This window comes from Bidens hawaiensis, unplaced genomic scaffold (assembly GCF_021521415.1).
Source record: "Bidens hawaiensis isolate Kalapana, Puna unplaced genomic scaffold, B.hawaiensis_p1.1 tig00008123_1, whole genome shotgun sequence".
NCBI lineage: Eukaryota > Viridiplantae > Streptophyta > Magnoliopsida > Asterales > Asteraceae > Bidens > Bidens hawaiensis.
Window position 1 is genome coordinate 584160 of NW_027491577.1, and position 20988 is coordinate 605147.

Below are 20988 nucleotides of genomic sequence, written 5' to 3' on the forward strand. Positions count from 1 at the left end.
TCAGCTACGCTGAGTGAGTTCTAGTTAATCAGGCAACATACAACTTATTCCCATATATTTCTTCCCGTATCCGAAGACACATATTACTACCTTAACCTCGTATAAATATCCATAGGAGGATCGTCACGTAATATCTATTAAAAGAACCATTACCATTACCATACTATATATAATTTCCATAGGAGGAACACTCTGTATACTTTCCATAGAAGGAACATTATACTATCCAAAGAAGGAACACTATACTTTCCATAAAAGGAACTCTATATATTATCCATATAAGGAACACTATCTATAAGTTATTATTTAATATCCATGTAAGGAGCTAATCACTTCCCTTGACGATACGTGCAATATCCGAAGATCGTTCACGTACCGACAAGCTTTCATTCATAATGTTCATACATCATCCTTACATTACATACAATATTAATATCTTTATTTATATCCTGACAGTACGTGCAATATCCGAAGATCGTTCACGTACCGTCAAGCAATCAATCGTATCTATCACATATATCATACGCGGCATACGCTTACCATTTAAGGTAAGTGTATTAACTATCACATTGAGTATGCACACAGCCCCGAAAACATAACACATAAATGGGGCTAGAAACTCACCTGAACACGGTTACGTTCACCGTTAATCGTAATCCCTTTCTTCAGCTGTGCACGGCTGACTGTATAACAAACATACGTGTCAATACTCGCCTGATCTACTCTGGTGGCCTAGTATTAGCTTACTTTAACTTATCGCTTTTAATTTATTTTCTAATCGAACTTGGCTTTACGCGAAGTTAAACCTCAGGCGAACTTGGCTTTAGGCGAAGTTAAACCTCAGGCGAACTTGGCTTTAGGCGAAGTTAAACCTTAGGCGAACTTAGCTTTACAGCGAAGTTGCCATCAAGCGAACTTGGCTTCAGGCGAAGTTGTCATCAGGCGAACTTGGCCTCAGGCGAAGTTACCAGTTAGGCGAACTTAACTTTACAGCGAAGTTGCCATCAGGCGAACTTAGCTTGCAGGCGAAGTTCATCAGGCGAACTTAGCTTGCAGGCGAAGTTCATCGCTTTGAAGGCGAAGTTGCCCAGTTGCAAGCGAAGTTGTCCAGATCAGCCGCTGTTCGGTTTCTGACCAGTATTTTGAGCGATTTTAACACCCTTGCTATGGTTCAATATCACCCACTACGCTTCCCGACCATTTTCGGTCGCTTATACACTAAAAAGCTTGGATCTTTAAACTTCAAAGATCAAGAATCATACCTTTTTGAGCTTGTTTGGATCTCGTTTAACTTGTTAACACAACTAATCACTCTCTCTCTCTCTCGGATCTGCCCGTTCCTCTCCTCGGATCTGCCCGGTTCCGGCCGCCGGCGAAGTTGTGGTGTTGTGTGTGTTTTTGGAATGTGTTTGGATAATGATAGAAATGAAGATATTTTGGGGTGCTAGGGTATTTATATCCCTGAAATCCCATGGACCTAAGGCCCATTCTCATTTAACCCATCTCCATTAATCCAAGCCCATAACCCACATCCATTACCCAACACTAGCCCGACCCATACCAACTCCTACTCTATTATTTATTTCCTGACAACCCGAGTAAACTTTCCCTCTATTAGTAAGTAATATAATTAATATCACTTTGAAATTTCGGGATGTTACAAGTCTTCCCTCCTTAAAGAGGTTTCGTCCCCGAAACCTAGCTTATTCCTTGTGAAACGAACACTTCCTTATCGTCTTTGCTTTCTGGGTTATCCTTCTTACTCCTTAATTGTAGTCATCGAGTGGTATTCATATGCTTTAGCTATTACGGTAGCTTGTCCGTGAGGCCCTCAATGTACCAAGTCTCGTTTCGATCTTCAAGAGGCTTTGTCTTATGTCATATTAATGCTAAAGCCTAAGCCGACACTCTATCACAACACAACAATTTATCATGACTAACATGCATTCAGACAATTCGTACCATAATTAATAAACACCAGTCTAAACTTCAACATAAAACAACACGCATCGAGTCATCAATAAGTTACACATAGACTTAATACTTATGGCTAGCATCTAGCCTTCTTGAATGGCTTCTCTAAGCATACGGAGGAATCTGTTAAACCTCAAGCACTCTTCTCTCCTTCATGTCCTCCCTTTGGCTTCTTGCAATCCCTTGCTAGGTGCCCACGTCCTCCACAGTTGTGACACCTATGGTAATCATTACATTCCCAAGAGGAATGTCCTGCTCTTCCACACCTGTAGCAAACACCTAATCCCATTCTGCACTCTCCGGAGTGTCTCTTCCCACATTTTTCACAAGCAGTGAACCCCTTCTGCCTTGCCTTCCTCTTGCGTGGATCCACCTCATTGGCTTCCTTTGGTTCTGGGGTTGGGTTCCTTTTCTTCGGTTCCATCTTCTCCTCTTCACAAATGGCAAGGTCCTCATAAATCATCTCGGCCAATTCCACGGCCGAGTCAAATGTTGCGGGCTTACTAGACTTAACCAAAGTGCGAACATTCCGTGGAAGTCCCCTTACGTAACACTTGATCCTTTTAGCTTCGGTGTTCACCATGTCAGGTACCAACCTAGACATGCGGTTGAATTCAGTAGTATACTCCCGTTGTGTCATCTCTCCCGCTTTCAAGTTCAGAAACTTCATCTCCACTCTTTCAACTTCGGTATCAGCGCAGAACCTCTTCATCACCATGTCCTTTAGGTCATTCCATCTCATCGCCTTGATCTCTTCACGGGTCTTCCTCTGCTCTACACTCTCCCACCAATACATAGCCTCATCTTCAAATGATTGGGTGGCATAACCGACAGCTTGGTCAGGACGACACTCGCTGATTCGGATAATTTTATCCATGGCGGTTATCCATTGAAGAGTGGCGATTGCGTCTCCTAAACCAGTCAGCTTAGGCGGGTCACAACCTTTGAAGGACTTATAGTTGCAACCGCCTCGGCCCCTCTTCCTATCATCAACTTTCACAGACCTTACCTCGCTTGAATCACCCTTTTCCCTCTCATCATCTTTCCTACCATTACCACCTGCCCCTTCAACAGTTCTTTCACGGCTTCCAGCAGACCCTCCCGGATTAATATTCTTCACAGCAGTGGCTACAGCTTGAACAATAGTTGCTTGAATTGCGGGATCCAGTTGAACCCCTTCATTGTTTTCCGGGCTTCTTCCAGCTGCGCTTCCTTCAGCTTCGGTGTTGGAAGCTGTCTCAACCGAAGGTTGCTGGACACGACGAGGCCTGCCGCGTCGTCCAGTGCGACCTCCAGCTCCAACAATGTCTTCAGCTCCAGCCATTGTATTCTAAGGGAAAACACAACATCCTCACTCAAGGAACTATCTAGTACAAGGATAGCAAGGCTAACAGGTAATAACAGTGGCCAGCTGTGACTAGCTGATCACGTTGCTTTCCGTGTCCTATACACTTCCCTTTATGAGTCTATTTGTGCTGGTCCTACTTAAGCAGTTAGTCAAATCAAACAATCAATTACTTCTATCCTTATCGTTCACATATCTTTCCTTTCTCATTAACATATATCATTTAATCATACACTTTACCTTTACTGATCTTGCTTGAGCGACACATGGCATTCTTGAACTGGCATCTTCTTTCCTTTCTTACTTAAATCCCATAATCTGTTCGAGTCTAAGCATGTAGGATGCTTAAATCTCTCGAACTTATGCTCTGATACCAACTTGTAAGGCCCCGAACCCGGTAGCCTTACTTTAGCGTCGGATTTACTCATAAACACAGTTCTTACAAATCAGAGTTCATTAAAACTTCGCAGAGTATAAAAGCTTTCATTAAACATTTCATAACAAAACACGTCTTGTCTTAAAACATCATGTTGTCTTTCAAAATAAAACGAAACATTAACTTAAAAGTCTTGAGTCTTCCGATGCCAGCATCTTATTCTGTGCCACGGGTCTCCTCAAGCGAGCTGCCTCTTCCTACTCACCTGCGTGCATACTAAAAGTCAGCTACGCTGAGTGAGTTCTAGTTAATCAGGCAACATACAACTTATTCCCATATATTTCTTCCCGTATCCGAAGACACATATTACTACCTTAACCTCGTATAAATATCCATAGGAGGATCGTCACGTAATATCTATTAAAAGAACCATTACCATTACCATACTATATATAATTTCCATAGGAGGAACACTCTGTATACTTTCCATAGAAGGAACACTATACTTTCCATAGAAGGAACACTATACTTTCCATAGAAGGAACATTATACTATCCATAGAAGGAACACTATACTTTCCATAAAAGGAACTCTATATATTATCCATATAAGGAACACTATCTATAAGTTATTATTTAATATCCATGTAAGGAGCTAATTACTTCCCTTGACGATACGTGCAATATCCGAAGATCGTTCACGTATCGACAAACTTTCATTCATAATGTTCATACATCATCCTTACATTACATACAATATTAATATCTTTATTTATATCCTGACAGTACGTGCAATATCCGAAGATCGTTCACGTACCGTCAAGCAATCAATCGTATCTATCACATATATCATACGCGGCATACGCTTACCATTTAAGGTAAGTGTATTAACTATCACATTGAGTATGCACACAGCCCCGAAAACATAACACATAAATGGGGCTAGAAACTCACCTGAACACGGTTACGTTCACCGTTAATCGTAATCCCTTTCTTCAGCTGTGCACGGCTGACTGTATAACAAACATACGTGTCAATACTCGCCTGATCTACTCTGGTGGCCTAGTATTAGCTTACTTTAACTTATCGCTTTTAATTTATTTTCTAATCGAACTTGGCTTTAGGCGAAGTTAAACCTCAGGCGAACTTGGCTTTAGGCGAAGTTAAACCTCAGGCGAACTTGGCTTTAGGCGAAGTTAAACCTTAGGCGAACTTAGCTTTACAGCGAAGTTGCCATCAAGCGAACTTGGCTTCAGGCGAAGTTGTCATCAGGCGAAGTTACCAGTTAGGCGAACTTAACTTTACAGCGAAGTTGCCATCAGGCGAACTTAGCTTGCAGGCGAAGTTCATCGCTTTGAAGGCGAAGTTGCCCAGTTGCAGGCGAAGTTGTCCAGATCAGCCGCTGTTCGGTTTCTGACCAGCATTTTGAGCTATTTTAACACCCTTGCTATGGTTCAATATCACCCACTACGCTTCCCGACCATTTTCGGTCGCTTATACACTAAAAAGCTTGGATCTTTAAACTTCAAAGATCAAGAATCATACCTTTTTGAGCTTGTTTGGATCTCGTTTAACTTGTTAACACAACTAATCGCTCTCTCTCTCTCTCGGATCTGCCCGTTCCTCTCCTCGGATCTGCCCGGTTCCGGCCGCCGGCGAAGTTGTGGTGTTGTGTGTGTTTTTGGAGTGTGTTTTGATAATGATAGAAATGAAGATATTTTGGGGTGCTAGGGTATTTATATCCCTGAAATCCCATGGACCTAAAGCCCATTCTCATTTAACCCATCTCCATTAATCCAAGTCCATAACCCACATCCATTACCCAACACTAGCCCGACCCATACCAACTCCTACTCTATTTTTTATTTCCTGACAACCCGAGTAAACTTTCCCTCTATTAGTAAGTAATATAATTAATATCACTTTGAAATTTCGGGATGTTACATTCATTATAAGTTCCATCTTCAATTTCATTTTCCACTTCATTCTCGTTTTCCAGTTCATTCTCGTTTTGCACTTCATTCTCCGTCTTTTCCTTCATCTTAAAAAGTGTTTCTTCTATTGCATCCACCGTGTTTGAACTTTAATCCCGTGCCCTTTTTGATACTCATGTGCAAACAATAACCGTCATACATAAATAAACATTGTTATGACAAGAAAGTTTGTATTAAAAATAAACATTATATATATTAGTAGTTACTTCTAGTATTATACCATACCAGTAATAATGATATTGGCCCACAATATTGATCGTTAACACCCTTCCATGCTCTTTTTGTTTTATTTAATAATTCAATCATGTATTCACACCAATTCATATTGCATATATCTGAATCATTTTCAATCCACCTAATGAATCCTTGATTAATGGTTGAAGACTGGTTATTAATCCCAGCATAGTTGTAATTATGACAAGAAAGTTTGTATTAAAAAGACGTCCACCTTCTGAAGTTTTTTCAACTATCTCTTTCACTTTATAAACACTTATCCTAGTTTCTTCAAATTGGTTTTTTGAACTCATCCGTTCTATCATCAACACCTTTTCTTGGTTTGTTCTTTTCAAAAACTTTTAAAGACCCCATCGGAATCCCCATGCATTCCTTTGCAAGTTAAGGTGTTATTTTGATTATACGATTTCCTATATTGAGATCATATATATCTTCATCACAATTCACGAGTATCCAATATGCTAAATGTGTAGGGGTAGCAACTATGTTGAAGGATAGTATACTCCCAGATCCTATTTATTTAACTGCTTCAGTTTGTTTTTCAGATAATGATTTTATTACATTAATAAACTTGCCCGGGTTGCAACGCAATTTAAGTCTCTTGTTTTCAAAATCCATAAATGGCTTCCTAGGGATTGGCTCTGGAATACTTCTCTTAAACCGTTTGTTAGGTGATTCAAAATCATCACCTAAGTCAACCAACTGCTTCCGTTTCTCCCCCGCATCCTTCTTTACCATATGCTTCTTTTGCTTCTTCTCAACATCTTTCTTCACCATATCTTTTTTTTTTTTTGCTTCTGTTTCTTCATCACTACATCCTTCTTAACCTCATTTTCTTTATCAGCAGCCTTTTTTGGCACTCTAATCTTTGCATTTGTAGCTTCTTCTCCATCATCACCTAAAACAATAGGTGAAGATTCATCATTGGAAAACCTACAAGCCATTTTCACGGATATTCTTTCACTCTTCCTCCTTTTCACATTTTAAATTAACATTACAAACAGCTAGTTAGAACACATGTTAATAATTACTCTACTTATGCATGCTAAATACACTATATACACAACAAATACAAACAACTATGACAATTACTCTATTCATGAAAATAATTACACTACAGCCTAAGAACATATTACAAAAGCCATAATCAGACAGGTTACACACAAAAAACTACTTAGAACACATGTTAATAATTACTCTACTTATAGATACTAAATACACTATATACACAACAACTGTAAACACTATAACAATTACTCTATTCATGAAAATAATTACACTACAGCATAAGAACATGTTACAGAAGCCATGAACAGACACATTGCACACAAAAAACAACAACTTAGAACAAATGTTAATAATTACTCTACTTATACATATTAAATACACTATATACACAACAATAGAAACAACTATAACAATTACTATATTCATGAAAATAATTACACTACAGCCTAAGAACATATTACATAAACTATAAACAGACAAGTTGCACACAAAAACAATTACTTAGAACACGTATTAATAATTACTCTACTTATACATACTAAATACACTATATAAACAACAATTACAAACAACTATAACAATTACTCTATTCGTGAAAATAATTACACTACAGCTTAAGAACATATTACAGAAGCCATAAACATACAAGTTGCACACAAAAAAACTACTTAGAACACGTGTTAATAATTACTCTACTTATACATACTAAATACACTATATACACAACAACTACAAACAACTATAACAATTACTCTATTCGTGAAAATAATTACACTACAACCTAAGAACATATTACAGAAGCCATAAACATACAAGTTGCACACAAAAAACAACTACTTAGAACACATTTAATAATTACTCTACTTATACATACTAAATACACTATATACACAACAACTACAAACAACTATGAAAAATACTCTATTCATGAAAATAATTACACTATAGCCTAAGAACATATTACAAAAGCCATAAACAGACAATTTGCACACAAAAAATAACTACTTAGAACACATGTTAATAATTACTCTACTTATGCATACTAAATACACTATATACACAACAACTATGAAAATTACTCTAGTCATGAAAATAATTACAATACAGCCTAAGAACATATTACAGAAGCCATAAACAGACAAGTTGCACAACAAAAAAACAATTAATTACTCTATGTAATTACACTATAACCAGTTTTGATGGTTATAATATGATAATTACACTACTTGAAAAAGTTGTAAAAGAAACAAATAGAGTAATTACTTGTTGGTCTAGCTATCATGGTATTGTTTGCTTCTTCGTTCACTATAATCCGGTCCTTTCCTTTCTTTTCTTTCTTTTAATGAAACTCTGGAACACAAATATTCAGTGTTTTGAAACCCGGCCCGTCCGGTCGGACCTGTCCGACCGGGACCCGATAAGCATATCGGTCCGGTCTGCAGTACTTAACCCGTTTTCTAATAGCTTGAACGGTTTTGGTGGGCGACGGTCAGACCAGACCCGCTGAACCTCCGGGTTAACCGGTAAAAACATTTTTTTAAAGTTTTCAATTAAAAAAATTCAAAATTGGCAAAACTCAAAGCTTAAATCGCGGCTTCATCCCATCTGCATGTCATCTTGGTCTCTCTGAAACTCAAATCACCGACCGGGATAACGAGGAAAGACGCCCAGATCTTTGAATTAAGAACAAAATAGAAGGGAAAAAAAATGTTGCGAGCTATAATAGTTGCTGATTTAATGTTGTTATTGTCATTAGTGGTGGTAAACAATGGTGGATGTGAGAATTGAAAGATGGCGGCTCTGTCTATTATTTTAGGGTTGAGGGATAAAGTGGTGCAAAGAATAGAGGGAGAGAGAGAGAGAGCATTAAGAGGGTCAATGGCATTGAAAATGAAAATGTGATGTTTCTTTTAATTTTAGTATATATATTGTATTTTTAGTGCATTCATATCTTTACGTTACATGTTTAGTAATTTAGAATTTAAAAAACACTATATAATCCATTAATATCAATTATATTATGTATAATAAATATATATATATATTATTTATGACGTCATCCGGGTCAAACACCGGTCCCCCCTCCCGGGTCGGTCCGACCTTTGACTCAGTAAGGCGTCCGGGTCGACGTCCGGACCGGGTCTGAAAACATTGCAAATATTCTTCATTCCTTTCCTTGCCCTCCTACTGTGTTTCCAAGTTCATTTACCGAAAGAATGGAAATGAAAGGAAAGTTTTTCCTTTCCATTCTACTCTTTTCTTTTCCTTTTTCTTTCGCTTTCCTTCCATTTTACTCTTCAAACATCCTCATTTCCTTTCCTTCCCTTTCCTTTAATTAATCTCTGAAACACCATTTTTGTTATTTCCTTCCACCAAAAAAACTCAGGTTACACCTCTTTTGTTATTTCCATCCATTTCCTTTCATTTCCTTCTTGAAGTGATACTCAGGAACACAGTGTAATGGAAATTGGGAACACAAACATCTCATTCTTTCCATCCATTTCCTTTCTTTTCCTATGTTAAGCAAAACTCAGGAACACTGGGTTAGCCTTTGGTTGAACAACTCTAGGTACTATCTAGGGGTGCAACCGGACGTGTATATACCCGTGTTTTTATGACTACATAAACAACTTATTTGCATAAACAAGTCCTGATTTTTTTAAAATTGAACATAGGTGAAATTGTGTTATTAACCTAATAACATGTCAAACTTCACTCATTGTGGTAAGTTACTATACACGACCTGCTTATTTTTACTCCTTGGAGCAACAACCTACACTTCCAAAAGTTTTGTTTAACACATTTTTAGTTATTGGCAAGTGGAATTACATGTTAACGACACAAGTAGTAAATCTCAAAACACCTATATCTAAAACACCAAAGTTTTTACTTTTTACATCATGTATGGTACATGTTCCTGTTTTCTGTCATGTTGTGGCAACTGGCGAGGGTATGAATCATCCCAACGTAGCATTCGATAAATAACTAATAATAAAAAAGCTAGACTAATTAAGCTTGTTGCAATGCGTCCAAAACTAATTGGATTGCCCTAAAGCTTTAGAGAGAACAACTAATAATAAAAGTTACAGTTAGACTGGTTAAGATTTTAGTTTTTTCAAACTGAATGTGATTAATAATTACGATTGTTTTTTTTTATCATTATAGAAAATTATAAAAAATCTATTTTCCTAGGGTGTTATGCATATCTATAATAAAGTTAAAGAAAAATAAGAGCTATGTTTATTTAGTACGCTTAAGTCCATGATCGGGCATCTACTTTTGCTCATGTATTACATTTAGTATGTGTTAATACGCTATGAGAAATGCGACTCAAGTGTTACATTTTCACTCGCGTATCATCACAAACTCATTCAGTGGTAGACTTGTAGTTAGCTCATAAAAGCTCAATATCTACACAACCATGACTCGCATATCATCCATTTATTTCAAGAATCAGTATAGTTATGACGATGTCGGTTAGTGCATTGGCCTCATTTGTGCATCTAGGCTAACTAGGTGTTCTTAAACCCAAGCATTGCGGCAAGAACATGATGGGAATTCTGTCGGTATGTGTTCGTTATTATCATCCATGAATTTTAGCAACACATTATGTACACTTGTCTTTCAGCAAGTTGTTCTTTCAGTATAAACAATCGTCAACAGTAACAAGCTGTTCATCACCAGCTACTCGTTCTTTCATCAACAACTCAAATAATAACATTATAAAAAGAACAACTTTTGGTGTTGTACATGTCATTTTAGTTGTAACTCAAAAATAGACTATTGTAAATATTCAAAACCATAAAAAGATCAATGCAAATTTTTTGCAACTATACATTCATATTCAATCACTTTCCTTTTACAGGAAAGAAGATATTAGTCTAAAATTACTCTTAACTAATCAATGGAGGTTAAAAAAAATTTAGGACCATCAAATGCGTGTAATTCGAACGATTCTGGTCTGTTAAACTGTCATAATGATTCCCTCATTGGCTATGGATCAAGATTCCATGACCAGATTCAAGAAACATGTCGGTTCACCAGCCGTTCTTCCTACCTGCAAAAATCATGGCTGTAAGGAACTGTTTATTGATGATGTTTTATAAAAAGTTTTTGGTTTTTACCTTTTTGCAACAATGATCTTCGGGCCGCTTGACGGATATGGCGGTCGTTCTTCTCTAGAAGTTCAGTGATTTGGTGGGGCTGAGTTAACAAAGGACCCGAAAACTCAATCTTTTCTTCTTGATTCTGATAAATCTGTGTCAACAAGTCCAAAAGTTGAAAACTTGCACCAGGAAACACGAAAAGAAACAAAGCCCTTCATGGGTTTTGGTAGAGGTGGTAAAATGAGAGGGTTGGTTAACGGGTCAAAAAGTAACTTTGGGTACGAGTTGGTTTGGTTGACCCGAAACACCTTTTGTCCAATTTTTGAAATAATTACTTTGTTAAATATGATTACATAGATATTATATTATTGTGACATAATTTAGGACTTGGGTTGGGTTGACCAAACACTTTTTTTCTTAACTTTATTCAAATAATTAAAGGGTCAAATAGGATTGCAGAAGTTATATATTATTGTGACATATTTGACTTAGAAGTTGGGTTAGGTTGAGTTGACATGAATCTTTTTGTTCAAATTTTTTTATATTTTTCACAATAGTTGGTGTTATATATGATTATAAAAATTATGTTCTTGGAATAATAATCTAACATGTTAAATAAAATGATGTAGGAGGTTCTGTATTATGAATAATTAGCTTGTAAAAATATGATTTAGAAGTAGGGTTGCGTTGACATGATACACTTTTTGTCTTAAATTCTTTAATGTTTTAAAATAATTAGTTTGACAAATCTTATTACAAAAATGATATTATTCCAATAATAAACCAACTTTTCATTTAAAAACGGTTAAAAAGGTTTTATGCATTAAAAGTACACGTTTAGCAATTCTCAACCCGGTCAGCCCATTTAACCTGTTTCCTTTTTAACTAATTTTCTTATGTTGCCCATTTGATCCGTAACCCGTTCATAAGTCAAATGGGTTGAAACTACCACCTCTAGCTTTTCGTTTAAGCAAAAACAAACTTACCGAATCTATTTTCTTGAAAAATGCCATAGATTGATCTCGAGAGGGGTAATCGTGTGGCCCTCCATCAAATGTAACTTTGGAATCCCGACCTCTAGAACTGGTTCGATCAATCTTGTCAATATGTTTTGTTTCCCTTGAATGTAATGTAACTTCAGGCTCGGATACAAGACTTTTGGAACTCGATCTACCGAATGACCTTAAAGATGAAGAATCATCAAACCGCCATTTAGCCCATGCAAAACCACTTGAACCTGGAACTTGTAACGGGCCTGAAAATGTGATGTCTCCTTGAGACTTGGTGCCTATCATGCTTTCAAACGGCTTACGTGGCTCGAAAGCTAAGATTATGTCATTGTCTTTTTGTTTAGGTAAACTACTTCCATTGATTTTGAGCCTAACTTCGGTTTTGTCTGACAAATTCTGTAAAAAAAAATAGTCATTCATCAATAAGTATGTGTGTGTGTGTGTGTGTGTGTGTGTAGAGAGAGAGAGAGAGAGAGAGAGAGAGAGAGACCTCCTCGGGCACCAATTTACTTGTGCCACTCGGTTTTCTACTCAATCTTCGTGACACTTCAGGCCCTCGTGTTCTTCCAACGTGATTCTTCCTGAAAACACATGTAGCATTCTCATAAGTTACAAGCCAAAAGCTACTAAATTTATTTCACCCTTACACAATCATTTTTTTTCCAAAACTCTTCATATATTTAACCAGATAATCAAAATCAGTTCATTTAAAGAAAAAACTTATTATTGTGAATTCAAGTCACAATAATCACTTCCAAACTTGATTATGTATACGCGTAAAAAAGGTTTACCTTCTTGAGTCTTCACGATTCTTAGCATCAATCTCTTTGCTAGGAGGGTATTTTGGTAAACTTGATGGCTCGCACGCATATGGCTTTGTCATGAAATACTGTAATAACATATCAAAGTGTAAGCTGCCAATATATATAATCAAATTGTTCGATTTTCATATGCAAATTACAAAAGTGGATGAAAGGTCTGAATGACTGAATGTTACCTCGGATGCAAGAGCGGAAGAGGCGGTCCCACGCTTATATGGTTCAACAGACAACAAAGTTTCTATGAGTTCCACCGTGTTATTGGGTAGATCTTTAAAAGTTTCCCGCAGACAACTTTCATAGGGACGTTGTGGTTTAAACAACATAGCATGAGGAAGTTTTGACCTATTCCAATAATCATCACACGGGGATCCACAAAGCTTTAAGATTTTATGCAACTGTTCCACCTGCAGTTAAGATAAAAAGAATAACAACTCAATAGCATTCTAAAAAGAAATCTAGCTTTGACTTTTGAAAGTCAAACACACTACTCTTAGAACTTGGAAGTTAAAATTGATACAATTCCTTTGTTTTTCAAACCCAATATCTGTACAAGTATTAAGAGATTTTGCTGATTAAGGTGATTTTTTGGAATTATGGGATACCCATCAATTAGTAAGTTGAAAAGCAACCGGTTTGACATTCAAAAGTCAATCATGGCATCGTCCAAACTCAATCTCCTAAGGTAGTTCATATTGTTCAATTAAATGCATATATTGGTTCACACTTCAGAAAATAAAAAAATTTACTGTTTGACTTTTAAAAGTCAAACATAGTACTTAAAAACCTGAAGTGTCGTAACTATGCCAATCTTATAATTTCTGAAACCCAGTTTCCACACTGTGTATTGAATAAAGCTAAACACTACATTTGACTTTTAAATGTCAAACACAGTGCCCCTCAAACTCAAATCCATTTAAACTCCATAAACTTTGAAAACTCTATTTCAATACTTTTATACTGATTACACACGTGAACATGATTACTAAATAATTCCATTCCAAGATCACACCTTGCTCATAAATTTGCAATTTCAAAAGCTATCCCTTTGACCTCCAAAAGTCAAACTCACTTTACCTCAGTTCTACCCTGAAGAAGAGGTACACCAAGAAGAAGCTCTGCAAAAACACACCCAATACTCCAAAGATCCACTGAAGCTTCATAATCCGTGGACCCCAGTAAAAGTTCAGGCGGTCGGTACCATAAAGTAACAACTTTACTGGTCAAAGGCCTTCTGTCACGATCCACATTACAAAAATTTGCCAACCCGAAATCGCCTATTTTCATAACCCCTTCATTATTTACCAAAAGGTTTGCCCCTTTGATGTCCCGATGCATCACTCCACGTGAATGACAATGCTCGAGTCCCGACAATAACTGCTTCATGTAACATTTAATCTGTTTCAATTTTTAAAAAATTCATTAGATTTTATAATAAAATGTTAATGCATAATAAAGAAACCAACTTTGTTTCATGGGATAAAAATCCGAACTTTATAAAATTTCAATTCAAAAACATCTTTAAAGTTTAACCTTGACGGAAGAAAAAAAAAAGTCAACATGGTCAAAGGTACTGACATGTCATTTTGTTTAACGGGATGAAAATCCCAACTTTCTAAATTTTAAATTCAAAATAGCCTTGACGAAACATAAGTCAACACAGTTAAAGGTAATGACACGTCATTGCCACATCAGAAAAAATATTTGAGGGTATTTATGTTTAATAAAAATGTAAAATGTTTCGTGTTACAAACCTGTGGTTGGGTGAATTTGATGTCGGGGGATGATAAAAGTCCTGAAATATCATGCTCCATGTACTCAAAGACAAGATATATGCTACATGATAACTTTGAGGTTATTATCCCATCAAGTTTCATGACATTTGGATGGTTGAGTCTACGAAGAATCATAATTTCACGAGCCATAAACCGAACACTTTCGGGTTCAAAATTGTCAAACCGCACCTTCTTTAGGGCGACTATCCTCCCGCCTTCTAGGTCACGAGCACGAAAAACACTACTATATGTACCTTGTCCAACCTATATAAGCAAATTCAATAACATAGTCATTAGCTAACCAACACCTAAGAAGCACAAATGTAGGTGAATCCAGCTTCCACTGGTTTATTGGTTAGCAAGGAATTGGTGGGGTGGGGTGGGGTGGGGGGGGGGGGTCCTATGACTTTACCATAACAGGTCCTCACGGTCAATCAACATAAGTACATCTTAACAAAATAAAATTCGATTGTTCCATATCACATAAATCATTTTCGAAACGCAATGGCAAACAAGTCACAAAGCGGGGCCCATTAAACGAGTAAAACTGAGGTGTGGCCCTCAAAACCAAAAAAAAATATAGTATTGCATCATCCATTAGGGGGTGTTAGGATGGTTCCAAAACTGATTATCACAGCTTGTTTTTGCAGCTGTCAAACCTAAATTTAACTCCTTAATTTATAAAGATCAAAATAAGGATCTTCGGCATCACTAACCCTGAAGAGGTAGGTCCCAGCAGAGCCCAGTTGGACCCGCAAGAAAAATTCCAGCTTCAATGTGGAGACTACATGCTGCGTAAAGAACGAGATCCCGAACCAGGTGCGTATCGGCTCGATGGCACTCCCATCCCAACAACATGGAAGGGAGCTCAATTACACAGTTGGCATGTAAATCAATTCCAAATTTGTAAAGAAAAGGCCAAGAGCCACTTCTAATGGAAATGATTCTCCTTAGAACATCGACGCTGATGATTTTACATTTATACTTTTAACTATCAACACTGATGCCGGTTTTCACCGCATACATAAGTGTGAAAGTCGTTGCATGGGGAAGGCGGCAAAACCCGCATAAACCCAAAAAACGGCAGACCTTCACGCAGGTCAGTGGAAGGGGAAAAGTTCAGTCCCACTAAATGAAAGTGCAGGTCTATCCGCATGAATCATGAGAGGAAACTGAACACTAACCTATTGACAACCGCGCGTCGAACGGTTATTCAAAACAGAATTTCTAACAAAAGGATGAGGAAAACCTACACGCAGGTCAGATATGGGTAAAGTTTAGCCATCCTACTAAGTGCAAGTGACGGTCCTACCCGCACAATCACGAAAGAGGAAGCAAAACTTCACACCTATTATCTACCACGTTCAAAGGTTAACTTATCCTCAAAAGATGAGGAAAACCTACACGCAGGTCAGATGTAGGTAAAGTTTAGCCGTCCTACTAAGTGCAAGTGACGGTCCTACCCGCACAATCACGAAAGAGGAAGCAAAACTTCACACCTATTATCTACCACGTTCAAAGGTTAACTTATTCTACACTTGGAAAATTGCTAATTTAAACTAAAGTATGCAAGTCATATAACGTTTATAAAGCAAGGAACCCAGAGAAAGTAGCGGTCTTACCCGCACAAAGATTTATATTTCATAAAAATTCATTACAAGAATGGCCGGGTAACTACCCGCCTACAAGAAAATAAATCTATACAAGCTAAATCTATCCTAGCAGTGGGAAGGGATCTTCAGGATCAGGCTTCAGGGCCACTTCCACTTGGACCAGCACCATCAGTAGATCGTGGCAGTTCAAGGAAAGCTTTAAGGATAGCTAATCCATCATCAGCAGCAGCAACTTGATTCACCTTCTCCACCACTGGATGCGGGAAGGCGACGTACTGATTCACTGCTTGGTCGTAAACAGCTTCAGTATCAACATTGTACAAAGGGAAGTTGGAAGGCGGGATGCCTTTCTCAACGAACCCTAGACCAAGCAGGAAGCCGGCCTTTTCCCCATCCTCGTGAGAAGCGTTGAGGGCTGCGCTCATAGCATCATCATAAGAGGTCTCTGAGAAGACACGATGCACAACCTACAAGAAAATATACAAGTATCAGAACCTTTTCTATTTACAAAGAAAAGCGTAAAGACATGAAAAGCATACCGTAAGGAACAGAGTTCGAACCGTATTCGAGGACGATTGGGATCTTTTGCGCATCCGCAGCCTTCCACACTCGGCTCATCCCCAGCATCACCATCCCGGACTCCGCAAACCGGTAAACCGGAGATTGGACTCGGGATATCTTCGCAAACCATTCCGCCTCCTGGTAGTTGGAGGCGTGAAGGCTGGGAAGTGCTTGCCCATTCTTGAATTTCATGGCAAGGGGGATGGCGCGAGCGGAGATGTAGAAGAACTCCCGCTTCCACGAGCGAAGGCTGCGCTCGGTCGCGCAAATCTTCAAACCCTTAATCCGGGTTATCAACGTGTACCACCCCTGGATGCACCTCCAAGTGTAGAAGGTCATCAGGCGGTCAACATAGGGCTCAATGCCCAGAATCCGGCACACCCACTCGAAGTGCCGGATCTTGGCAATCGCCATCGGGTGCACCTCGGTCAGGTGCACACCGTGCCTCTCAAGGACACGGAAAACAAACTTTGTCAATGGGAACCTAAGATTCCCATAAACAAAGAATGCAGCATAAACCCCGATCTTGCCTCTGGGGGCATCGTACATCGTCTGGTGGGGTTCAGGAAACTCAGGCTCGAGAGACTCGAGCATGAACTTCCTGACGATGTACTGATACAGATCGCCAGGCAGAGCACACTGGCACTCGCCAGCAGTACTCTTGTCATCGGCTGTAGAGTCGAGATCACGTGAAGACATCTTGAAGATGAAAGAAAACGATTTCAAGAGAATGCTTGCCTGAAAAGGTGAGTATTCGCCGGAAATCGTTTAGAAGATGAAGAGGAGTGAAAGTGTGAATTACAAAGAACCCTCTCCCCCTTTATATACTAATCGCAATTAATGCGATGAATTTAATGCGGAAGAGAGAGAAATCGAAGGTGCAATGAAACTATGACACGTGGCAAAGAGCAAGCTAGCAACAGCTGTTGACACGACGCATACCATTAATTTCGCGGCCACGCGCCCGAAAAATCGCGCCCACGCGCCTGAAAAAGCGTCTGGAATGACCATGTACTGTCACGTCACCATAACTTCCTGCACGTCCTGACACAGTCAGAAGAAACCGTCGCACGACGTTTCAGAGGTTTGGACTGTTCTTATCCTTTCACCAACTCTTCGAATTTCAAAAAAAATTCAAAAAGATTCAAAAGTAAGCGGGAAAATACCCCTTACCTTGGCAACCAAGAGCACACTGGCACTCGCCAGCAGTACTCTTGTCATCGGCTGTAGAGTCGAGATCACGTGAAGACATCTTGAAGATGAAAGAAAACGATTTCAAGAGAATGCTTGCCTGAAAAGGTGAGTATTCGCCGGAAATCGTTTAGAAGATGAAGAGGAGTGAAAGTGTGAATTACAAATAACCCTCTCCCCCTTTATATACTAATCGCAATTAATGCGATGAATTTAATGCGGAAGAGAGAGAAATCGAAGGTGCAATGAAACTATGACACGTGGCAAAGAGCAAGCTAGCAACAGCTGTTGACACGACGCATACCATTAATTTCGCGGCCACGCGCCCGAAAAATCGCGCCCACGCGCCTGAAAAAGCGTCTGGAATGACCATGTACTGTCACGTCACCATAACTTCCTGCACGTCCTGACACAGTCAGAAGAAACCGTCGCACGACGTTTCAGAGGTTTGGACTGTTCTTATCCTTTCACCAACTCTTCGAATTTCAAAAAAAATTCAAAAAGATTCAAAAGTAAGCGGGAAAATACCCCTTACCTTGGCAACCAAGTAACCGTAAGACGGATGCGGGTACAGCGTTAAGGCAAAACCCTTCGCATACCTAGCACCCGCAGGGAATTGAAGCCAAGAGTACCTTGGCAAACAAGTAACCGTAAGACGGATGCGGGTACAGTGTAAAGGCAAAACCCTTCACATACCTAGCACCCGCAGGGAATTGAAGCCAAGAATAACTTGGCAACCAAGTAACCGTAAGACGGATGCGGGTACAGTGTTAAGGCAAAACCCTTCACATACCTAGCACCCGCAGGGAATTGAAGCCAAGAATACCCCGGCAACAAAGTAACTATAAGACGGGTGCGGGTACAGTGTTAAGGCAAAACCCTTCACATACCTAGCACCCGCAGGGAATTGACGCCAGGGGTACCTTGGAAGTAAAGTAACCGTAAGACGAGCGCGGGTACAGTGTTAAGGCAAAACCCTTCACATACCTAGCGCTCCGCCGGGAATTGAAACCAAGAAGGATCTTCTGGGCAATGCTTGCGGAAACGGAAATAACATCCCCGCATAGCGGGAACGTCGAGAACTACATTGAGGCTCCAGGATGGAATTGGTGGTTTTAACATAATTGATCACTATGTTCAAAACTACCAAAACCTCAGGGAGAATCCACACAAGTGGGACTCAACGCTCCTGACTTGCGAGGAGGTTACAGCCTACCCGCATTATACCCAAAGATCAAGCAGGAAACTCGAGAATTTCTGCAAGTGACAAGGACTTCCGCGGGAAGAATCCCTATGGAAAACCTTAAAAAACCCTTTTCAAAACCCTTTGCTTAAAGTCCAAAAGTTCACCTCACTTTATTAAACACTCATGAGAAGAACATTGGACTGGGGGGACTTGAAGAGGTAGGTCCCAGCAGAGCCCAGTTGGACCCGCAAGACTCACCTTGAAGAGGGACGTCTGCGCAGAAACCAACTGGATCCGCAGGACCAACCATGCTCAGAGACGTGACGTCCTTACGCGCAGTACGCAAGCTGGTCCCGCAGGAAATGCCTCCCAATGGTGAAGGACTCCGCCTGTTCCCGCAGCTTCGGATACAAGCCATCAGGGAAGGCCACCCGCGCAGCAAGGCTACACGCACAAGGCACTTAGCTCTCAATCACAGTGTCACCTGAAGGAATGAGCAAAGCCGGGAACAATCCCGCACAAGGGCGGGAGGGGGAATACTCCCGCCCAAATAAGCCAGTCCGTACGATACGGGAAGATCTTCTGTACTGTACCTGACGAGGTATGGGCAAAAGATCTGACTAAAGATACGACAGCTTATTGACAACAGTATGGCGAGCAGCATGCTCCTGTACTGTATGTCACTGTTAGCCGCTGCCTACTCACCAACTACTGCCATACCACGTGCATAGCCGGCAGTTGGTGGAAAAGGAATAGTACACAGCAGGCCTGGTCACTATCAGCCGCTGCCTACCTACCAACTACCAGCAGGGCACGTGCGTAGGCCACTGTTGGTGGAACAAGAATACTGTTGCAGCCGGCCACACCTCCTTGGAAACCTACCTTCGGCTATAAATACCACAAATGGTATGATCATCAGATCTTATCACATTATCATCATATTATACCTGATATCTGCTCTAGCAATCTCTTAATATACATTTATATTTAAAGAGCAATCTAGTCTGATTCTCACGCCGGAGGGTGGTCACAAGGAGGAACCCCCCTTCTCAGTGACAAGCTCACGGTGTCTGTTTTGCAGGTTATCAGAAGAACCATCTTCTCCGGGTCTAACCCTTCGTGGGAAACATCTATCTAACCCCCAGGTTACCTGTAATCTGCCCGGGGTCCGGTTAGTGTTTCTTCAAACCCAAAATCAGATACTAACTAAAAGCAAGACAAAGATATCCAAATCAATTGAACAAGAAATGAAGTGAATAATGAATTAACCTTTTCTAACTTCTCAAAAGATTCAGGTTTGAGAGGCACCCAACCATGAATTGCTTCGCCCGCAACCGCACTGAGCCAGTCGGGCCAGCCGGTAGCCACATGCTCCAGTTCCACATACCTCCGCCAATTCCCCAACCTAAAACTGACTGCCTCACTCCTCCCTGACCCACCCATCTCACTCACCCCTGACACACTCCTTGTATTCTTCTTCTTACTCCTCTTATTATCCAATTGATCTCCGCCGTGCCCACCCATACTCCGGCAAGAACCCTCCGCCGCCGGGGTTACAGACATTGTCTGTTTAGACGACACACAACCCATGTTTCGAATTGGTTCAAGAACCCATGAATAAAGATTTGTGCTTGATGAAATTAAAATCAAACCCAGATCAAGAAACACCAGTGGTTAATTCTTAAAAAGATTAGTGGGTTCAAGTAACGGTGTCAGAATTCTTCGTCGGAAATGAGCAAAGCAAATGAATATGGAATGTATGTACGAATTAATGACAGACTGGGAATAATACTAGTAA

General features: G+C 39.7%; 1 protein-coding gene across 2 annotated transcripts; it reads right to left on the minus strand.

Moving 5' to 3' along the window:
* Nucleotides 1-10359: 10359 nt before the first annotated feature.
* LOC143637087 (protein IMPAIRED IN BABA-INDUCED STERILITY 1-like) lies at nt 10360-20780 on the minus strand. Of its 2 annotated transcripts, XM_077104543.1 has the most exons (9): nt 20460-20780; nt 14619-14903; nt 13942-14262; nt 13044-13271; nt 12838-12935; nt 12537-12627; nt 12023-12442; nt 11055-11187; nt 10360-10987 (listed from the first exon to the last, which is right to left on the minus strand). In XM_077104543.1, the coding sequence occupies exons 1-9, from the start codon at nt 20778-20780 to the stop codon at nt 10968-10970; spliced, it is 1917 nt and encodes a 638-aa protein (XP_076960658.1). In that variant the 3' UTR covers nt 10360-10967. The 2 variants fall into 2 exon arrangements, with proteins under 2 accessions (XP_076960658.1, XP_076960657.1); XM_077104542.1 differs by lacking the exon at nt 10360-10987 and having other exon boundaries at nt 10994-11187.
* Between the last annotated feature and the right edge of the window lie 208 nt (nt 20781-20988).

Excerpts from the sequence above, each read along its gene's own strand:
- LOC143637087 (XM_077104542.1), bottom strand. The coding sequence starts at position 20,780 with ATGGGTTGTGTGTCGTCTAAACAGACAATGTCTGTAACCCCGGCGGCG. Across the intron at positions 12,628-12,837 it reads AATCGTGAAGACTCAAGAAG|GAAGAATCACGTTGGAAGAA; the intron begins GTAAACCTTTTT and ends ATGTGTTTTCAG. Across the intron at positions 12,443-12,536 it reads GTAAATTGGTGCCCGAGGAG|AATTTGTCAGACAAAACCGA; the intron begins GTCTCTCTCTCT and ends TTTTTTTTACAG.